This window comes from Phaethon lepturus, unplaced genomic scaffold (genome assembly GCF_000687285.1).
Source record: "Phaethon lepturus isolate BGI_N335 unplaced genomic scaffold, ASM68728v1 scaffold8480, whole genome shotgun sequence".
Taxonomy (NCBI): Eukaryota; Metazoa; Chordata; class Aves; order Phaethontiformes; family Phaethontidae; genus Phaethon; species Phaethon lepturus.
This window is the reverse complement of record NW_010514060.1, coordinates 18,825-41,211: the sequence shown is the minus strand read 5'-3', so window position 1 is coordinate 41,211 and position 22,387 is coordinate 18,825. Positions and strand designations below refer to the sequence as shown.

At 38.3% G+C, this 22,387-nt stretch overlaps 1 protein-coding gene across 1 annotated transcript in view; it reads right to left on the bottom strand.

Moving 5' to 3' along the window:
- Window positions 1–465: 465 nt before the first annotated feature.
- The window catches only part of CHRNA7 (cholinergic receptor, nicotinic, alpha 7 (neuronal)), a gene marked incomplete at its 5' end in the record, with an annotated part of 39,774 nt that continues 17,852 nt past the window's right edge, over window positions 466–22,387 (bottom strand). The window contains 8 exons of the mRNA XM_010291956.1: window positions 466–1,356; window positions 3,448–3,557; window positions 4,209–4,295; window positions 5,625–5,819; window positions 6,173–6,340; window positions 7,552–7,631; window positions 13,003–13,112; window positions 17,952–17,996. Coding sequence (XP_010290258.1) covers window positions 838–1,356; window positions 3,448–3,557; window positions 4,209–4,295; window positions 5,625–5,819; window positions 6,173–6,340; window positions 7,552–7,631; window positions 13,003–13,112; window positions 17,952–17,996 — 1,314 coding nt within the window. The remainder of the gene's footprint in view (window positions 1,357–3,447; window positions 3,558–4,208; window positions 4,296–5,624; window positions 5,820–6,172; window positions 6,341–7,551; window positions 7,632–13,002; window positions 13,113–17,951; window positions 17,997–22,387) is intronic.

The window sequence follows — 22,387 nt, the reverse complement described above, 5'->3', positions numbered from 1 at the left end:
TAAACAAGTGAGGATAAAGGCATCATAAATCCTTCATTTTCTTTTTGATAGTTAAAAAGGTAATCAGTTGAAAGAATGTCTTTCTGAGGACAAGGAAGAAGTAGTAAACACTGCAAAAATTACTGTGAAGCCTGTTTAAGAATTCAGGATAAACTTCTAGGTCAAATCCAGAAAGATATGGAAGGACAAGTTATATGGTGTGTCATCTTAAGTTTCATGTTTCTGCTGTGTCGAACAAATTCAGAATCCTGTGAAGTCACATATGCTCTATGTAAAATGCATGGAGGGAATTATGGTCTGACTGGTTATGAGTGGAGGGCTACATACTGCAACTCAGTAAGAAGCAGTAACTGAAAAGCAACCCATTTCTCCCTTTTCTCTCTGCTGTTTGAGCTTCCATCTATTTGGATTTAATCCTTCCCTAAACATAAGTGTTTACGATCACTCATTCGAATAGTTAAGATGGACCACCTTCTATCTCTTATAGCAAAGTCTGGAAGAAGTGACAGTTCTGGCATTGCCTACCTCTTACTTTGTAATAGCCAGTTCAAAAATGTCGGTGGTGCAATACCCTGTCATTCTGAAAGGCCTTGCAGCCACTTTGCATCTCCCATGGAAGAGTGCTCAGAGGAGCTGCACACAGGCAGCCCAGGTTTTAATCCTTGGCTTCCCCTCTGAAATGGTGCCACTCTTCCGAAAGGAACTCAGGGCCAGAGAGGGGGGAAAAGAAAGCAGACAATGAGAAGCAGCATACTCATGAAAAACAACCAACCAAACAAAAAACGCACTCTTATTTGCTACATATCATACTTCAGAGAATCAGATAGTAGTTAGGAGTTAAGCAAAATCTTTAGACACAGCTTCTACAAAGTTTGGTGCTGACATTAAAATACCAATTGTACAAATGATTGTGAAGACTGAAAAAGCCATCAAGCAGAGCCGATCCACTACAGAGGCTGCAAACTTCCATTCGTTGCAAATGGCTTCCTCTTCATCCTGGTCTCTGAATCGGTTTGCAATGTACCTGACCTCTTCCAAGATCTTAGCCAAATCTGGGTCACCTTCAGAGGGGTGGCCACTGTGTAGCAGGTTTTCTTCATCTGTTGGTGAGCAGGTCATCCTCCCACAGATCACCCCTGAATCAGTGGTAGGTGTGCAGTGAACTCCTTCCAGTCCCCTAAACCCAATGTAGAGCATATTCCCGTTACTGGATTGCTGTCCACTCACAGTGTTCATCTCCACACTTGATAGGCTACATCGACGCTGTTTATGTTGACAGGCAGGACGCACTTTATCTTCGCCTGGTCTTTTCATTCTCAGAAACCAAGCACACCAGTTGAGAAGGATGATTCTTGTCTGAAAGAAAATATTTGAGAATAAGCACCTCTTCCCACAGCTTTTGGGCGCTGTTGATATTTTTGCAGGCTGAGTGACTGGTCCATGGTCTCTGCTTAGTCTGCACAGGAGTTCTAGAAAATGGTGCCAGAGTTTTGAAATTATCAATTTGCCAATCACTGAAGCTGCTTTCTTATTCTAGCAGTGCTGTTCATTGCCTCAGGCTGACTATCACTATTGGGAGTCCCCCTTCCTCTGATGGGAGTCTCTGTAGTGTTGATTTTTATTTGCACTTGAACAGTGATATGGCAGCCTTTTCCACCTTTAAAAGAAACCATGAGCTTAAAAAAAAAAAAAAACAAACACCTACTGAAGAAGAGTTACTTTTTAATTGTCTTAGTAGTGCTGCTTTAGATTGTAGTAAATAAATTACAATTCTTTCACTCATATTTGTCCTCTAATATTAAATTCACATGACATTACTCTTTGGAGGGAGCTGCTAAAACAGATGCTGGACTGGACTGGAGCTCCACACTTTACAATGTTTTTTGGCTCTGTTCTCGCATTGTTTTCGTAACGGTTGATTGCAGGTTTTAGAAAACATCTGGATATAGCATGGAGAAAAGATGGAAAAATTACTTTGATTTAAAAAAAAAGTATTTTGCAAATTTAATCAGTGTGTATCATTTTATCATTTTCCACATTGCCTTAATCCAGTCTTACAGAAAGTGCAGGCAAGCCAGAGACTGTTCCAGTTCAGATGCAAGCTTCTATAATTTATTTCAATCAGATTTTAAGAGCTCATTCCAGTGTTTCTTTTCCAGAGCACTAATTAAATATTATTGTCTCTTATAATATGCAAATCTTGCACTGTAATTAGTATTAGATTTGGTCTACTTATTCTGACTGTGGATTGCCACTCAGAGTAGATATTATATGCAGGCAAACATCCCAACCAGAGATAGACCTTGCCCTGTAACTCTCTTTACACTATCAAACTTCACCAAGAAGGATAACATTCTATTAACTGAGGGCCTGATCCAAAATCCACCAGTGTCCAAATAATGTTTAATGGACTCCAGCTTCTCAACACTAAAGCTCACTCCTCAACCTCAAGTATTCTGTTTTCTGAGGATGTTTGGCTCAGTAGTAAACATTTGTCCTCTTTAAGTCATCAAATGTGTCTAAAGATATATACCTTTTATTATCTTCATTTAAATTTATTTTAAAGTCACCACTCCAGAATAGGCCAGGAACATCTCATTATATCTTGTCCGCAGGGCACTGCTGTATGCAAATTCTTTTTGCCTAGTAAGGGTAATAATAACTCATTGTTCTACAGAGAAAAAAGGAGAAAGGTCTTTCCATTTTCAGTAATGCCTGATGCTGCCATGAGCTGGGTGAAGTCAGGAAGAGTGGATGGTTAGCTGATGATGCTCACCAATATTTAGTAATCCAATATCAGTGTAACGTTCTCTGTAAAAACAACCACTCACAGAAGTATATTATTTAAAAAGTCTTATGTACTTAGAAAACAGACTTTAATTTCTCTTTGCACTTTACAGATGTTCTTGACCAGAGGTGTATAGATGGGGATTTTCAGAGCAAGTTTCACTTCCACTTCAACAGCCATCTTTAACAAGTGCTTTTTAGGCTGATATTTCTGTATGCACAGCAGCTAAATATGTAGCAGCTGCACAGTTGCACCTTGAGGCTAGTGTATTTCATGCATTTATAAACTCCGTCAGCACCTTACTCTTTCCTTCTACCTGTTTCACTTCTGACATCTGCAGCTTATTTGAAAATCACCTTCATTTATATATTTACATTTTAGCAAAGTCCTGAGGTGCTTTGAGCTGTTGTGAAGGAGATTCTGTATATAGAAGCAAATTGAGGTATATTCATTCTCGCTCTTGCACACACACTCTCTCTAAGAAGCCAACCACATGAAAGGTAGCTGGACATCTCGATTCTGGTGAAACTACTTTTCAAAACGTTCAGGAAGGATTTATACGTTTTTAACAGTAACAAGTAAACGTGTCACTAGCTACTCTATCACATTGCTGATCTGGACATTTATGCAATAGATAATGAATGAAAATCGAATCTTACCCATTTGGGCATTTTCCCCCCATCTGGATCATGATGATGGTATTGTAGAACAATAACAGTGACAACAACAGAAAGACCAACAATAATCATCGTGCTGGCAAAATACTGAGCTGCAAAATAAACAGATAATTACAGCAACATACTTTGGCTGATATTGCTTTATAGCTGTTATAAGGGGTATTTATATACATGCATACATAGTGTTAAGTTCTTTTTCCAGTGCAGTGATACACATGCTACTTTAGGTATTTGTGAAAGATTTCTCAAGAGCAGAAAGAGCAGCTGTTATTTTGAGAGGATAGCCAGCCTTTAGTAGTTGTCTTTGTGGAACTGAGCACCTGCCTTTTCTAAGCAATGTTGAAAAAACCTGTCCTCTCATTTTCTTTCACCAGTATTATAGAGACTGGCTAGTACTTCTTTTCAAAAATTTCTCTTTATGTTTGGGAAGTTACATGTTTAGCTCTGTATTGCTAATGTCTGGCCACTTGTGTTGAAACTGCAACAACTTCTTTCATGGAAAACTGACTCCCTTAGGCTTTCCCAAAAATACACATAGGTTCTCTGTTTTGTTCAAGGCAGAGCGCACGGTAATCATATAGGGGATCACACTGGCCAGAGCCTCTCATCAGTTGGCAACATTTTTCTAATTCAATTGCAGTAGGCCATTGTACAAGTGGTAATTTGCCTTACTGCTGGCCTTCATGCAAAGTCACTGCACCTCATTTGACAAAAAATAAAAGTGAATAAAAGCTGTAGTTTACCGATTAAGGGCACAGAATCAGATGTTGCTGGCATAATTTCAGCCACAAGTAACATGAAGACAGTGAGAGACAATAAAACTGTTATACCTGAAAGATAAATATAAAGTATGAAATTAGATCAGTAGTTTGCAGTTACAAGGCAGTAAGAAGCAGAAAATGAATCTGAAGAAGTGCTCTTTTGCCAGATGCAGTCCCACTGTTACCCCTGCACCAGCACGTTAGTGGCACTCCTATCCTTCCTTATATGACCTCAAGTTCAGGGTAACAGTGCTGCCAAACTGGTACCAATGCTTGCACAGACGTACATATGTTTAGATCCTTGTGTTCAGCTTTTATCACCATTTGCTAATTAGCTGAGGTAAATGAAAGTGATTCTTGCTGCTTGTTTGCTGTAAAAATATTGTGTGATTTTGAGTATTTGAGCATATGACACTTGTTTAATTGGTGCGGAAGTTACAGGTGGTGTAATGCATAATATTCCTGAAAAAACAGATTTGCTGTCTTGGACAGACTTTGATATCTTTCGATATTAGCTGTTGGGTTCTGCATGTGGCTATACCCAAGCAGCCTTGACTGTTATTTTTTGACTTTGACTTCTGTTGCTCGGTGATGAGTTCCCATCTTTCTGGAACAAGGCCTAGCTCTTTTCTGAGGACTAGTCTTAAACAGTAAGGAATCATTGTCAGGTGGAAAAGGATTTAGGAACAAAGAATGTATCTTAAAATATGAGAGGGAATTCTTGATTAGGGAGGCTACTACTTGATTAAACCATGTTCTGGAGAAATGTTAATTTTGTTTCTACCTTTCAACAGTTATATTCACTTAATAGAAGCCAGCTCATTTGCAGTTTTGTATTTGGCAAAAAGTTTCAATACATATTTAACCTCCATCTTAAGGTTCAAGTACTTAAAGTCATCAGATTTGTTTCATAAACCAATATTTTAGTTAAAATAGACTATAAAAATTAGAATAGTGGCATTGAGAATCTGTCTTTATGAGAAGGCACCTTAGGCTCTTGATACAACTCACTATTAAAAGGAAATATTACGCAGAATTCTGTGTTAAAGTGTTTAAATGCACATTTGTAAACTTAACCTTTGCTCAGTGAATGTGGGATTTTTCTTCAGCAATTAAATGTCAAAAAGATGAAACCCTGCTTCTTAAGGAAGGTAGTCAGGAATTGTCATGCTTCTGCTTGGTTCGTTGGAATTTCTCCATTTCAAAACTTCAGTGTATCCTAAGCTAAGAGCAAGGGTTAACCATCACACAGCTTCAGCACCAAACAGTAAATATAGCGCACGCACCAGAATAGGGCATACAATATTCCTCCTTGCCTATTAAGACTGTTTAAAAAACTTTAAAATGGACAACTTCTTTTGGTTTGGTCATATTTGCAATATCCTGTTAAGGATTTACCTAGTGAGATCTTTTCTCCCGAGTCTGCTGGAAGCAGAAAAACTAGCAAAGCAAGCGCCGATATCAGTACACAAGGAATAAGAAGATTGAGTCCGTAATAGAGAGTCCTACGTCTCATAGTTACTGTGAATGTTACATCTGGGTAAGGTTCTTTACAACATTCATAAAAACTCTCTGTTCTCTTCCCAGGAACTCCTGTGTAGGAGGGAAAAGGAAGAAAACCAGAAATTAATGTAAAAAAGGATAAATGTAGCTGTAGTTTTACTATAGGCAAAACCACCTCTTTAAGCTTAATTCCCAATTAAGTCATTTTTGTGAGATAATAAAGGAAAATCAGATAAAAGATACTTACTGAATTGAAGCAGCAATTTTGTCGCCTACTTTATGTTGATTTTCATCTTACAGCTGTGCTCAGAGTTTCAAATGCCACTGTCTAGGTCATTTACTAGTTTCATTTCTGTCTTCATTTCCCAATCATTATTTAATCCATTTCAGCAATGGAGACAAGGCTGCAAGTTCACAGTGTAAATAAGAAATCAAGAGCTTACCTACTAAATCCCACTCTCCATTTGAAATATAGCCAGATATATCTGCTTCTTGCATTTGTAAGTCCAAGGACCAGCCTCCATAAGTCCAGGATCCAAACTTCAGGTTGCACTTCTGAACGTCAAATGGAAACCAGCGCACATCGATGTAGCATGAGCTTTTAAATATGCCTAGATTGATTTTGAACAAGGTCACTTAATTTAAATGCTTGTTCCACATAATTTCATGTACGTTTTGTAAACAAACCTTGTTCTACATTGTGCCCTCTGTTTTTCACTTGTAAAGCATGTTTAATCCCAGTTGTATAGTGACATGTAAAAAGCAGAAGTCAGTCATAGAAAAGGAAACAACTGCACCATTAATGAATTGATGTTACAAACTATTTTTTGAGCTACATTTCCCTTTTGGCACATAGTGGAAGAATATTTAGAGAAGAGGTCAGATTTCTAGAACTGTATTTCAGAAAGAAATGAAGCAGAATATGCAATCTGTTTCTCCTACTTCTTTTACTGAATAGAATAAGAAATCCTGAAAGATTATTTGCTGTCTTATTAGATTTCCATGATCTTGACTTATGCAGGAAAACTAGCTTCTTATTTTCCACTTGAGTCAGGCCCTGTCATTTAGCAGCTTTCAGAATTGAATTTAAAACCCCCCAGCAAATGGAACATCTTAAATCAAAAGAGCAACAGGCAAACCCCTGAAATCCTCTGGAGATCTTAGATGGAAAAACTAGTTTGTCTGGAAAGCACTTGGCTCTATTGCTGTAGTTGCTAAGATTCAGATTCTAGGAGGAATTAATTCTAAGAGTTATGCTGATTGAGTTTGGGAACAGAAACAATACTCCACTGCTATACATCCAGAGAGTCAGTGATATATTTCTGATATCAAATAAATATCAAACACAGACTACTTTCCCTTCAGACTAAAAGTTGTTTTGATGAAGCATCCAGTGAATCATTTCAAATAGAAAATACATCCAAGATGTTACTAAGCATGTTATTGCAAAGTTAACATATTAATAGAAGAAACAGCTAAATTAATGAAACAAATTTTTATTAAGAGGCATTAGCATGGTTTTAAGAAACAATATCTTTTAATAGTGGGGGCTTTTATTTTTTACCTTCTTTTATACTTCCACACTTCTGAAATAGTGCATTATGACAGCAGAATTTACATAATCGCAATAAAGAAAATATATCTTGTATGGTTGTTTTCATACAAAAGTGTTAACCATGTAATTCATGGTACATCTAGGCTTAAATCGATCAGATGAAGCTAGCTAGATAAATAAAATGTCAAAGAATTGATGTCAAATTTGAAACCACACCATACATAAGTAGTCTGAGTTCTTGAAATTTATGACATGAAAACAGCCTACCTGGTGGCAGATATTGGCAATGTCCTGAAGAATTGACTAAAACATTAGTGTGAAATGTAGCATCAAATCTTTCATCAGCACTAGAATAGGGAAGAAACAAAATGGGTTATATGCTTTTTGACTGGCTGAAGAATATCTGAGATGAATCTGTTCTTCATAAAAGGATTATTTCCCAAAAAATACTTGACAGCTTTTCTCCTGTCACCAGTTTTCTGTGGCCTCAAAGTAACTGGCCTGATACTATTGGATTTGTTCCTGATTAACAAGTGTAAGTGAAAGGGAGCCATCTCATCCTCACTGCTCACCTTTCCCACTACATTCATTACAGTGCCTTGGCTCTATTGATTTCCATTTGGAAATTAAGCACTTTTTAAAAACTTCTTGAGCAACTGTACAGGGAAATCCATTCTCTTGCTGTCTACATTAACAGCAGCTAATGAATACTGAGGAGATGGATACTCCAGTGTCTCATCCTACCCCTTTGCATGGGTGAAGGTTATTACTATGTGTCATGCCTAAGGCTGTTTAATGTAGCTCCAGCCTTCATTATCTACTTCAGAACCCACAAACAGGGTTCGGCAAAAAAAAAGAAACCCTATTACAGGTGTCAGTGTAGTGGTGCTGGCCAGGACCACTGGCACTGGTGTGCCATTCTTCCACATCTCTCAAAAAGCATCATGATGTTACTTGGAGACCGCTTCAAATTATGAACTGGCACCTACTGCCAACGAGTATCACAACTACATCTGGCACTATGACCGAGGAATTTACTAGGCATTAAAATTTTAAGAACTTGTAGATGGGAAACAACCTATTTTCAAATATTTAGATGATGAAATAAAGACTCTTTCCTATGAAAAGTGTACTAAGTTTGCTGATTTAAATCACTCTACGAAAGACGTTTAGATTGCAATGGATATATATCTATATAGTATTGCACCCTATTTCACAGTTCCCATTTACTGTTGCAGCTTTTTGTGGAAAGGTATTGCAGATTCTGATCTATATCTCCATTAAAGTTCAGGACCTAGTTATTTGAGAAATTGTCATAGTTATTGAATTTGGTGCCTAGATTAAATTGCTCAGCAGGTACTAGCAGTGAATGATCTTTGCATCTTGAAATTATTTCAGGAACTGCTGTGTTGACTTTATGTCTGATGGCTGTTGGCTCTGATTACACTCATAGACTCCTTTCTTGGGCTTTCATTTGTGCAGGGGATGAGCACAATGAGACACAGGCTACTGTATTTTGTTGTCGTGTTTGCAGTTTCCAAACAGTCACCTTGTGGGGACGGGTTGGCACATGAGGCAAATAGAGTGCTAGCCACTCTGGGGCAGGGCAAAGGAGTTCGCACGAGCCTCAGGGTCTGGCTTTTTGCTGCAGCCTGTGCTTTCTTTGATCTAAAAACCTGTGTTGTCTCTAGGATGACTTGACCATGACAAGTCTCTGATGTCTCTTTGCCTGTTGGTGGTTTAGTATCTCATAATTTTCTAATCACCTTCTAAAACAGCATTAGAAAAATACAGTAAGAATCTGAGACGGGGAGAAAGTGAAATATTCATAATTCTAGCAGAAAATGAAGTATAATAAATGGTACATTTTTCCAGCAGGAAAACCTGTATTGAAATAGTATTTTTAAAAAAGAGGATTTTAATATTTGATCTCTTCTGATGCAAATTTTTTATCTCAGAAGCTAAAATAAAGCAACCACTATTTCAGTCATTGTTACTTTGCATTTTTCCTCTTACGTGTTTGAGTAAATTACATTTAAAACATATCTGGACTGGTCTGTGAAATACGCAGACAAGAAAAAACTAAATCCAAATAATTACTTGCCCATCTGCAGTTACACTTTTTCCTGTGGTGAGCAGAAGACTCACAGTGTTGAAAATCTTTGCAACTATTTAATTTGAACTCTTAAGCAGAAAAGTCTAAATATTATGTATGTGGCATGAATGGATTCTAGCACTTTGAAAAGGCAATTCGATTCTAAGGCAGTTGAACTCATGGAGGCCGCTCTCCTTCAGCTTCACAGCTCATGGCTGGATTCTCTGAGTTAGTGTTGCAGCTTCTCTTCCAGCTGGAGCACTAATTGTTCTCCCACCGCGTCTTGGCTGCCTCTTTTCATGACTTTTGTAAGAAACTGGTACTGCTGAGATCTCTACTAATTGCACTGCTGCATGTGGCAGAAATGGATTCAGAGGATACTGGGGAAAGGGGCAGAAAGAAAGATCGTACACAAACATATATTCACACAGGTGTGCACGCACACACGTGCATAAGTCTCATTTCCTTAGAAAACCAGACTTAAAGTCCTGCAACAGATTTATATATTAGACATAGACTAGTAATTGCTTTGACTTGAAATTAATAAGGGCTACATGATGAAACTCAAAGAAGTAGTCATTAAGGATGTAGAGATATCCATGCCACACAAATTACTTGTAAAGTGGAAAATAATGGCTAGAAATAAAATTCTTAGCCTCCTAGTCTAGATGCTGTTCTATTCCTGTAGAGCAGAGGGCAGTTAAACACCAGAGGGTTGCTTCTAAGACCTTGCTGCTGTTTCTGGTAATTTGCAGAAATAAAACTTTCAAAAGGACACAAGTAATCAAGGATCCGAGGTTTCACTGCCATGTGACTTTGCCTTTCATAAGACACATTCTTAAAAAAATATCAAGAGGTACTCAGACTCAAATACAAAATTCTTTTTTCTGAAAAAGGAGCATATGTGTTTTTCTACACTGTGCTTCTAATTGTTTTTTGAAATGCAGTGCTTCAGTTGGGCATGTACCAAGCTAAGCCTTCGCTTGATGAGACTTTGAAAAGCAGATATATCTGAAAAGCAGATACTGACTGCAGTACCCTGAGATGACAAAGCTGTACCTGGCAGATACAGTCTCACTGGGACATATCTGGAGAATCTAAGGTTTATAAAACTGGAAAAATTAAACTTGTTAAAATGAGACCTGAATTTTTATTATTCCATGAAGAACTGAACTCTATGTGGCCATTTGGAAAACAATACCACCAGAAATGAGCACTTTTAATAAGTCTAGTAAAACTAACAAAGTGGAAGAGAACCATACATGACACTAACACAGTCAGTCCTGGAATTTGTACATAGACCAAGATTTTATTCCCTCAGAAAAACTACAGATGAACTGGCCCTGTTCTCTTCACAACACACTGGTTGAAAATTTATTACAGCTGCCACAAGTTTCTCTGCTGCAGTTTTTCAGCTGCAGCAAGATGCATAGCGAAATATGCATTCATTAAAATGAAAAATTAATTTATAGTTCATTAATGTCTTTGTAACTGCAGATGCATGTCCCTAGTGAAGTGTATAGAAATTGAAAGCATCTATCTCAAAATACCATGTCACTAAAAGAAACCATCGTAATATTCGCAATGCAATTTCATACATGACTGAGACTTTGTTTTAAATAGCTTTGCTCTCTGACTAAGCTCTGAATAAGATTTTGGTTTAAATATGTGTTTGAACTACAAACACTGTAGAATAATTACTTCATGACCATGCCATAGATAACAATCCCAAGAATCAAAAACCTGTATTATTAGAAAATTAGTGTTTGCAGTTTTTCAGGTTATTAGGTTACCCTTCTCATTCTATAATGCACTTCAACTACAGTTAGCACGTATGCATTAATATTAATAATTTCTGTTAAAATTACCCTTTCATTTTGGATATACTTAGATATTGAAGCATAAATCCTCAGACACGCTGAAAGTCTCTCTTTGTGATATGTGAGGAAGAATATTGTCATAATTAATTCTTTTGGAAACCTCTAAACTGCTGTTGTAGAGTACCAATTTTATGGCATACACAGTTTTCTGTGTATTCTGTTACTCAGCAGAATAGAAATGAATGCGTGATTTGTCAGATTCTCCCAAGAATGCTGTCATTTATGAAATCAAGGTAGCTAGGAATAAATGCTCAAGAGAAAAAGTTGCATTGAAAAATACATTAAGAAAGATTAATGTTGCAAAAATACCTGTCCAGGTTGCATGCTGCTCCATTTTGTGTACAGAGCATTTGCAAAGGTTTTTAGGCTGGTGTATGGACAACTGAAGTGCTAATTACCATGCTTAAACCAGAAACAAGAAGTAATCTTGACAAGCAGTTACCATAAGTATGGTGGAGATCACCTCAAATCATTTAGTATTAATTGTACCTTTGAGAGCAGCAGTGCAGCATGTTGTAAGCAAAGCAGTAATGTAGGCCCTAGAGAGAAGTACTAAGTGGCTGACGAATGCTGTCACTAGTTACCACATCATTACATTCAGCAACACCTGTGACAGTGACATTGATCATAAAGGTGATCATCAAATGGCAAAAGGGAGCATAACTGCAGCTGACATATTGGGTACAGCTATTTTCTAGGTCTTGTTGCAACAAAAAGCAGATCCTGAAGTGGGGAGGGGGAATCACGTTGATAAACACAGCCGGGTTGTCTCCTTAGTAGACATATGGCAGAGAAACAGAGGAGAAAAGCCGTCAGGAAGACAAAAGGTTCATGTCATCTGCATGGGCAAAAAACCAAAACATATCCTGGCTACCACAAAAGAGCTAGTGCAACACGTACAAAGCAGATGTAGGGTCTGTCCAGCACCTGGGGAACAGCACACAGGCCCACCACAACTGCAGAAAAAGGCAAGTTGTTCAAGAGCAGACAGCTTTCAGTGCTTTATCTTTTTAAACTGAATAAATTCCACAATGGGAACTACCATATAATGGTGCAGCCAACGGTGCAGCCAAAGAATCTCTCAATGTCAGCCAAAGGTTCTGCAGTGGATTGATGGCAATCTGTCTGTCCCTGAAACAAGCCCAATGCAGAACAGATAGTTTGAAGAGGAGAGCAGCAAATACTCTAGTTATTTTTGTAGCAGGAAGAAAGAGTGAGAGACACCAAAACTGGACATGGGAAAATACAAACATACTTCCTGGCATTTACCTATCCTGCCTCTAGTGAAACCAAACTAAACTAGACAAGCCGTCAAAAGTCATATTTGAATTCACCTGTAAACATTTAGACCAAACAAATAATTTAAAATGAAATTATCACTACCTATGCCATTAAACACAGAAAATTTTAGCTTTCTAATAATCTCACAAAACCTAACTAGAATTGGCGGTAGGGAGGATGTTGTTTTTTACAAAGTATTTGCAAATATAACCTTCTGTTGTGTAAACAGGAGACTGGTAATTTTCCAGTATTCAAAAAACCTAGTAAATTTTTGAAAAGTATTTCAAAACCTAGGCATTTTGGTGAGATGATTATGTCATTTGACTTGCCTTATCTTTGCCCCCCTTTGCCATGAAAGGTTGGACCAGTTAACATTTCAAGGTCCCTTCCAACCTGGGCTATTCTGTGATTCTATAATTCTATGATCTTCTCTCCTTCCCCACATGAAAAAAGGGTGTCTACCTGTTATAGAGAAGAATATCTGGCTTCCAAATCAGTCCATCAGGAAAACGGACATTCTTCACTCCGGGGTATTCAGACACGTTCCACTGTAGATAGTGATCTGTCCAGTACTATGACATACACACAAACAGTAAGTTAGGTCATGTCATCCACTGCTCTACTGTGGTTCTCTAGGGACTGAGTAGCCTGAAATGTTAGGTGTTCTATTGCTGAAGAGGTACTGTTTAGCTTCAGGAGGTGAAATGTTTGGAAAGGGTGAATTAGGCCATGTAGAGCTCAATGGAAAGCATAAAAATCTTATTTTCAATTCACACTGCAGTGCACCCCAAAAGAAGATTTGGGGTGCTTGTATTCTATTGTTCATGCTGTCCCAATGCCAATTTGGGATACAACAGATTTTCTTTTACAAGTCATATGTTAGCTTCAATTATCTTTATCTTCATAGACAACCTTGTTTTCTGTTGTTGGAAATTCTCAGGTTGTAGTAAGTTGGTTATAGACATGAGGTAGCACAGCCAACAGTCACTGCCGACAGCAAAAACAACTGAAATGGCAGAATGGTAAATACTAGCGTAGAAGGTCTTAGCAGCTCCTGTGGCCTCAAGTTAGGCAACCTCGGGGGCAGATGCTCAGCAGCACTGCACCCTCCCACAAGCTTCCTTCCTGGCTGGCACTTACTGCGCCGGGGGCAGCCCCCCTGGGGGCTGCTCGTGCTCCTTTCGACCCGTCCTTGACAGGTATAGTCAAGGGATACAAGGATATAGTATCAGCAGGGATTCTGTCGCAGTCAAACTGCCAGGAGATTCATCTGTGTTTAGTGTTGCTACATCCCAGATAGTGTCATTGAAACGTATGGTCATGCACAGTCATAAACAAAAGCGCTGCCCCAAACTGCAGGCAGCTGAGCGCCGGTGGCAGCTCTAGCAAGCTGGCTACCTCCCGGTCTCCTGAGAAACGCTAGCGTGAGCTACTGTATTTTCCTGAAACTGAGGTTGCATTTCACCCCTTTCTAAGCAGCTGACTTGTCAGGATACAAGGGTGGTTGCTGTTGTGCGCAAAATGCATAAGTAAGAAATAAAGTATATTTTGTTTCACAAAATTTATTTGCTACTATAATTTCTATGCTTCATTATATTGTGCTGCTCTCTATGCCCATATTGTGCTATTTACATTAACTTCACATAGCTGTAGGCATCAGATAACTGACAGTGTAAACTTCTGCAGATTTACAGTGCTGTTGCAATACCAAATGTTAGTCTTTTAAATGTAAACTTTGAAATGGGTGAGTAAACATAAAATACTTATTCCTTCAACAATCTAGTGGCCCTTGTCAAAATATCTGACAGACATTAAGGTCAGAAAAAATTTCCAGTGGGTATTGTGGAGGTAATGGAATCATTCTTATGGGGTGGTCACATCAAATTGTTCTATATAATTCCTTGCATTACTGTCACAAGCAAGTTTCAGTTCGATTACACCAAACAAGTCCCCGGTTAGCCTCGCGTGCGGGTATTCAGAGTCATTCTTGTACCTCTAGAACAGTGCTTGTAAATGACCGCTTTCCTGCATGCAGCACATCTAATAGCATTCATCACACATCTTCTGTAAAGCTTTGACTATACAATTTCTTGGCCTATGCTTTCATATTTATCTCATTCATTTTTTACTATGAATCTGTAGCACCTTATCACCTGGACAAACGATCTGAGCCGTGCCTTGCTTTTTCCTTTCGCTTTACGGATAATAGTTTTTTACAGAAATCTTACATCAGAATATCTGATTGGCTGTTTGTAGTTTTTTCTTTTCGCTGCCTGCTCCATTCACGGTTCTCTAATTAAACTGTGTGTATTGCTCACGTGCATCTATACACAGCTTCTATAAGCTGATCAACTGCTTCTCATAATTTTGGGGGGAAATTTTACATCCATTTTTACAGTAGATTGTTTTATATGAACTTCCTGATAGACAAATGTCACTTATATTTTGTACCATTTCATCCTTTGTGGAATGTAGAAATACCGAGATCCTCATGATACCTCTATTTTTTTACATTTTGTGTAACAGATGGGATGTGTGGTTTTGAGGCATGTAAACCTGTGGGCTCTTGTTGGCTTTAGGCGACTCATTTTCAGGAGCTGACAGAAAGGTCACTTTCTGAGCAGCAGTTGCAGGGCTGGGGCTGGCAGGCTGCGGGCAGCTGCTGCAGAGCTCGCTGCCCACGGGCTTGGTTGTGTGCAGCAGGCTCTCCTGTTCATTTCCAACTGAACTGCATTACCATAATTTATATCAATATATCTAATAATTTCTTATTCTAACTTCTTTTAGGAGTTATCATGGACGATATGATGTAGCATAGGGTGACGCTGAATGATGTGAGACAGTCCAAAGGGCGATAGACAACTTAATATGAAAGTCTGTATGAGAGATGTTACGCAGATGTGCGGTTGCTCTGTTTAGCCATGTGTACAAAGTGCTTACCTATCCAGCTGGACACGAGCTGCCTCATTTTGTTTTAACTTTAGAGCTACGACCTCCACTGTAGCTGAAGTACATTTGATGCGGATTAAAATAGCAAACGGCTCAGGGTGCTTGGGTTAGTATTAATCTGTGTGACTAGGCCAGGCTCCTGCTGTAACTTAGATCAAGTTTAAGATTTTGATACCAAGCAGTATTGCCATGGAGATAGTCGTCAGGATCAAGGAGTCTGCATGTATAAATACTAGACTTATATTTCCCTTTCTCCCAGGTTTTTGTATTTAAGTATTTCAGTGATTATAAAGATACATTGCTGATTATACACTCATATATATTAAGAAAGGGAGTGGAGAGGGGAATTCAGGGAAAAACTTATTTCAGACCATTTAGCATAATTCAATGACCTAAGTTTGCCTTAAGCATGCTTCGAATCTGTCTAGTATACCATTAATAGACAGTTAATATGCAAACACATATTTTTTTTTTTTTTAATGTATACACAGGCCATGAAGAGTGCCTACGTTTTTTTGTAGTAATCAAGTGATCAGCTTATTGCAGTCTTAACATGCTGCACATACAGTATGTGCTAAGGTAAATAAATCAAAAGAAATACAGAATATATAAAAGAATCAGGAATTTCCTTAGGGGGAAAAAAGTCTCAAAAAGGATGAGGATGCTGTGGGATAAAAGAGAAAGAAAATAAGTGATGGCTTCTTGAGTATGAATTGTCATCTGTTTTCCCGGCAAGAAATCGTAGCAACTGTTGTCATTGTAGCTCAAAGCCAAAAACATTTTATATTTGACAGTTTTATTCTTACTGTACAACAAGCCTGTAAAATAACATGAGCTGAATGCTTCTTCCATGTCAGCTTTTCTTTGTGAATAAATGGAATAGCCATGCTATCCTTTGTAGGTCATCAAAATAGTCTTTCATTTGTTTCCTAAGGCCTACCACAGTGCAAGAGAGGTGCTCTATAAAAAAAAAGTTACAATAGAAGAAAAAAGAATACATTTAAACTGAGTGAGTAGGTTAAAGAAACTGAAAAGTGTGAAGTTGCTGCAGAAGCAGCATGATTATCCTGAATAATAAAACTCTTCTGTAAACCTTTACTTACCCCAAACAGTTCAGTTTCTGTAATACAGATGGGAATTCAACTAATGGCAAATTCTCATCCTAGCTGCTGTAGTATGGAGAAAGCCCCCCACATCACCCCATCTTTGTAAAGTACAAACTTATGGGAGAAATGTTTTTTGGAAGCATTAGGAGCCCATATGGTAAGAAGCATCTTGTTAATCCTAAATTGTAATTTAAACTAATGCAAAAAAATAATCAAGTCAGAATAAATCTCTGTAAGCTGCTTAGGAGCAGCTCTCTTGCTAGTTAACCTTTCAGAGAAAATAAATTAAAAATACTCTCAGAAAGTTCTTGAATATTCTATTATCTGTTTCATTTATTAAAAAGTGAGTGAAACTTACTCCTGCCCAGCAATGCCAGCCATGAGTTAACGGGGGCAGAGTTCTCTGCTCTGCTATCTAGTGGTGGCAATAGTTACGGTTAAGTCGTTAAGAGAGGATGTGAAATTCTGTGACAACTATTGCAAGTAAACATTGCAACAAAAGGTAAAATAAAGCTACTGTTTGAAAAATTAATACCCTGTGTGGGAGAAACAAACTGGGAAACGAGGAAGAAGTATACTGTTCCCAGCTGAACATTAGGAAACTGAACTGATGTTCCAATAACCATTTTAGTCATGTAACTGAGATACAAAATTTGCAGAACATAATAAACCTCTCATGTTCACAGTTAACTTCTGATGATGACCTATGTTTAAACAACAACATTTTGAACAACATGGGAACAGCATGGCTATTTTAATTAAAAGTCTCCTGCAGTTTCTCTAAGCAGATAGGCAGCAAAGCAAGTACGATGGCAGAGACATTCAGTTAGGACAGTGCCGGCAGCTCTCAGAAGATAATTAACCTCTTTGGAACAATTTTTCCCCTGTATCAGAAGAACCATCTGATGATTTTCAGAGTGCTGATCAGAACAGCTATGACAGATGAAATGCATTTCTTGCATGTATAGTTCTCTTTCACAATCAAATGATTTATCACAACATAATGGATTCATTGAAATTAATGATAAGGCACTTGAACCTACAGTCACTCTACCTGGGACTCCTAGGACACGGGTATCTTATTACAATCAAGAGTTTAGCGTGACCAAATCAACTAAAATGAGGTAGTAACTTACTTAGATGTAGTGACTCAAATTCTTAAAAGTTTTCAGAAATACCTGAAACAACATCAAGACCTAAATCTCAGTCTTACAGGTTTCCATTCAGCTTAGCTTTGTCCACTATCCATCAAGATAGAGAACAAAAGTTGGAAAGTTTCCTAAAATTCAAAGCCCTCACCAGATTAAACTCAAAGACCAAAGGAGAAAAAAAACATAGTTTTGTTTCAAAACTCACCATTTGTAGCCAGATGTTTGTTGTTAATACTTGATTCTTTTCATCCTGGGAGGAGAAGGAGAGAAAGAAGAAAAAACCAAACCACAGCTTAGTACCATACAGATAAAACAACACTGGTAAATATATTTGACTATTATGAAATAGCCGGTTGTGCTTAGGTACCTTTTAAAGCAAAGGGAATCATTGCCTCTAACTTAACTGCAACAGATGTTTTCAAAGGTACTTTTTAATGTATCTCATATTACCAGTCAATCAAACTGTTTCCTTCTGCCAGACTTTTCCCTGGGGCTCCTTGTTTAATAAAGAATCTCAAAAAGGCAACACAGGTTACAGTAGGGGTTGCCTGTTTCACCTTTGTTAGGAGTAGCCCTCTCACTAATTAACCTTACACAGCAGACGTATGCAGGTAATAGAAAAAATATTGAACAAAGAAAATGGGACTAAGCTCAGATAATGTATGTTGAGGCCATTTGAGTAGCTTCTTAACAGGCAAATAGCACCACCGATGTCAGTGGAACTATACAAAAAGTGTTGTATCAGCTTTACCAGAGAACTGTTGTCCTGGCAGAACATTATTTTTCTGCCTGGAACAGTTCCAATTTGAAGGCCTTCCCCCTTGCCTCCCATGACTATTTGATGTAAGCTCAGGTGACACAATGGGCATTTTAATGCTGCAGTTAATTCAAGAGTTTAATTCTTCACTTCTCAGACACAGGAAAATTTGGTGACCTTATTACTGAGGAGGTACAGTATCGGTATCCACCTGGGTTGTGTGAAGCTAATGGAATATACTATACAGACTGTCAGTATTACATTCTCCAAACTGAATGCACAGTCCCTGTCCCAACACCAGTCAAAGCTTCATTTACAGTCTAAGGAGGTGTCATAGCAAAGTTTCAGTCACCTGTACAGCAGCAACTGTTGGAGTTGCTTGTACATCTAGACCTCTGAACTTAAATCTGTCACTCTTAAATAGATGCCAAAAAATGGCAAAAAAAAAAAGGTTTAATTACATTTCATAGAAAAAAAACCCCACTTTTTTTTATTATAATGCTCTTTACTGAAGGTAAATACTCTCTACTCTTTTGCTGTTGTTTGGTGGACTTCTAACTGAACAAAAGTCCTGAGAGACCTTTAATTGAAACCATTTTAGAGCAGCACAATAGTAAAAAGTTACTCAGCATGTAAAATCAAATGTAGTGCAAGGGACAATGGCATTTTTAAAGCAAGTGAAGTCTTTTGAGGAGCAGCATCAGTAAATGTATGCAAGTGTTACCAGGTTCTGTATAATCACAACTAAATGTCCAACATACAGACAAATATAAAGATTTTAGGTAAAGATTGGTATTGTGCGTTAGTAAAGTCTGCCCTCAAATGCATGTTCCTACCTTCCTTTAAAATGAAAAATAAAATAAAAAATACACGGAAGCCCAGACCACAGCTAGTGGTTCAGCACTTTTCCTCTATATTTTCTGCTTCACCACCTCCATGAACCTTACTTTTCCAAAAGTATCTCAAGTGAGCAACTCATAAATGGCATCCTGGGGAAACAGGTCCCTTTAGCCCTTTGGTTTAAGGAATACATTGTTAAGCTGCATTGAATTAGCATGCTGAAGGCATTGGTGAAGATGTCAGCCAGGCAATAACTAATTTGTAATAGTAGCTGTTATTCTCTAGCCATACAAACGTTAATTTGGTGCCTCTCTCAACAATCTGCTATAGCACAACAAAACTAGTTTGCATGGGATCTTTAACTCGTGAATGAAGAAACAATCCTTAAGAGATCATTCATATCACCATGAATTAAAGCCTATAGACAAGTGTTGCAAATTAAGGTCATGTAAAACCTATATATGTTTCTATTCATCATAGCCATTTTTAGTCAGATGTAAATACCACCAGTGATAACTTATCATTAGAAGCTCGATAGCATTTTCTGAAAGCTCTGTGTGCTCTTCCAGATGAACACGACAAGTTCCTATAATGCAACATCCCATTTATTGCACCTGAGCAAAGCCGAGAGCATGACTGCTGTTTGGTTTCTCTGCAGGGCAGACAGTAGTTGTGTTGCTTTGCATAGGCATAACTGGCTGCTCAAAGGTGTAGGGCGATTCAGAATCCATTATGTTGTGGGAAGCTTGTTTCAGGACTATTAGCTGAATGGCATGTACTCCTGCATGGTTAAATTCTGAGTTAAACTCACATTTTTTTCTCAGTGTGATCTCTTTCTACACATGAATGGCCCCAGCCTTAGATTAGCAATGTTTCAAAAATTCCCTTTTCACTATCAGGAAAAGATTGTACTAAAGCTGGAGTCCTGCTGATGCTTAAGCTAATGATAGGCTGTGGGGATTTATTTTGAAGCCCTGAGCCCACAGCATAGTGAGATGAACTATTTTAGGAGTAACAGAAAGGAGCTCTACTATCGCCCAGCACACATCACAGAACCAGGCTAGAGGAGTCAAACTAGCAGAGCTGAGGGGGACAGCAGACTTTTAATCCAGCTGTGCTACTGGCAGAATGATTCGGCTGCCTGCCACACTGCCAGGCATCTGGGCACATGGCAGAGCTGTCACAGGTTTGCCTGCAGGAGACTCTGCAGAGGTATTTTGAAAGCCAAGGGTTATTCTGAAGTGTGATCTTTCACTCAAACCCAGCTCAAACAGGGTATCCTGAGAGTATTAACTGAGAAGTTACTTGTACAGTGAAGACAAACCCTTAAATGGAGTTGGCCCATGCTGTTTCCTTGGTGTTTCTTTCTGTTATTTTAAGCATTTAGAGCCTGAAAGAGTATATTTGAACAAAATAACTTCCACTTGGATCACTATATTTAAGGTTCCATCACTGTTTGAATCATAAATCCCATCATTGCTCCTCAGCTATAAAAACATTGATGCATGCTGAGACTTAAAGTTTATAGTGGTAGTTTTTTTATAGCATTTGTTGGAGCAAACGGCTTCCAACATTTTAGTCATTATTGGATTGACTTACCCAGCACTAGAGGAAAGACACTGATTTTAGAGGGTTTGTCCCTCTCTATGGTCCCAAGTGAAGCTGGCGAAAGGTGGGGCAGGAAACATCCTCCAGGGTTTCTCCTGACTAGGAGAGGTTTTTGGACATTGTTTTAAAAGCTCTAAAGCAAACTGCATTAACACTGCTTTTCATCATAGTTGTGCAGTACTTCCCCATGAATGATGGGTGGGCTTGAAATGCTTCATGGAACTTCACCAGTGTTTGCCACTTCGCAATATTTTGTAAACACTTGCTTACAGAAAAAGTGTTGAACACAAAAGCAAGGCAGCTCCTATAACAAATCCCTTCTACTATAAAAGAGCAAAGAAAAAGGACTTCACAGTATATTCTGAGATGCGGGGAAAATTAGTCAGAGAATGAGACCAGAAACTATATGATGTTGTTTGGATTGATGCATTTTTTCCCCATACCAGCTACTTTAGGTCACTTGCTGTTCAGATAAGACTGGCTAAGTAGTGCAGCTAATGAATGAAGGTTTCTTTCACCAGTGGAAGGTGGGTGGGAGGCTACTTCAGTTTACTTGATTCATAACTGTAGTCAAGACCTGTGAGGGCAGATGGCAAATTGCTACCAGACTGCTTATCACATTATTTTATGGCACTGTAGTTAATGAAGGGAAAGTAGCTGACATCAGGAGGATTTGAATGGTCCTTCATTCATTTTTGAAGCTAGAGGTAACAATTTCTGGAATTTTTTTAAGGGAATTGCACTGTCTCCATTCTGCCAGTTCCCATCTCTGGTTTTGTCTGTCTTTTCAATTTAAATGGTCTATCAGACTGATCACCTTTAGAAACAGTCTCAGATTCTCACATTATCCTTCCCTTACCCTGTGTTCAACACAATATATAAATGAAGAGATGAAAATTTGACAGTGGTTTGTGAAAGGCATTAGCCTGGACATTACACACTTTGTAAGGAACATTATCTGCTGACTTGCAAAGGGATGTCAGCACATCTAGTATCCGTACTAGAAAAGCTATGCAGCAAAAAGCAAGGGGAAAAGAAGTAAAATAAGCCTGCATGCCTATAGTCTGGCATGCAGATAGTGACGTGCAGCACCTGGCAAGAAACACATACTTCCTAGAAGACTTGCATAAGGTGATATCCTGACTAAAATCTATTATCTGTAATTCTTGCACTTCAAATCCAGATTCTTTATTTTTACATTGTTGAATCTCACCTAAATTACAGAAAAAGTAATGCCGCTTTGCATTGGGCTTCAGTTACTATGTACCTTAATAAAAGAGTTTGTAGAAACATTTTAAGACATCTCTTGTTATAGCAATAATACTAGGTTCCTGGTTCATACCTCATCGCAAGACTGAAGTTAATAATTGTAGTTGAAAGTTAAAAATGGGCTGTCAGCCAGTGAGAGACACGTAAGGCACTCCCTATATAGATTT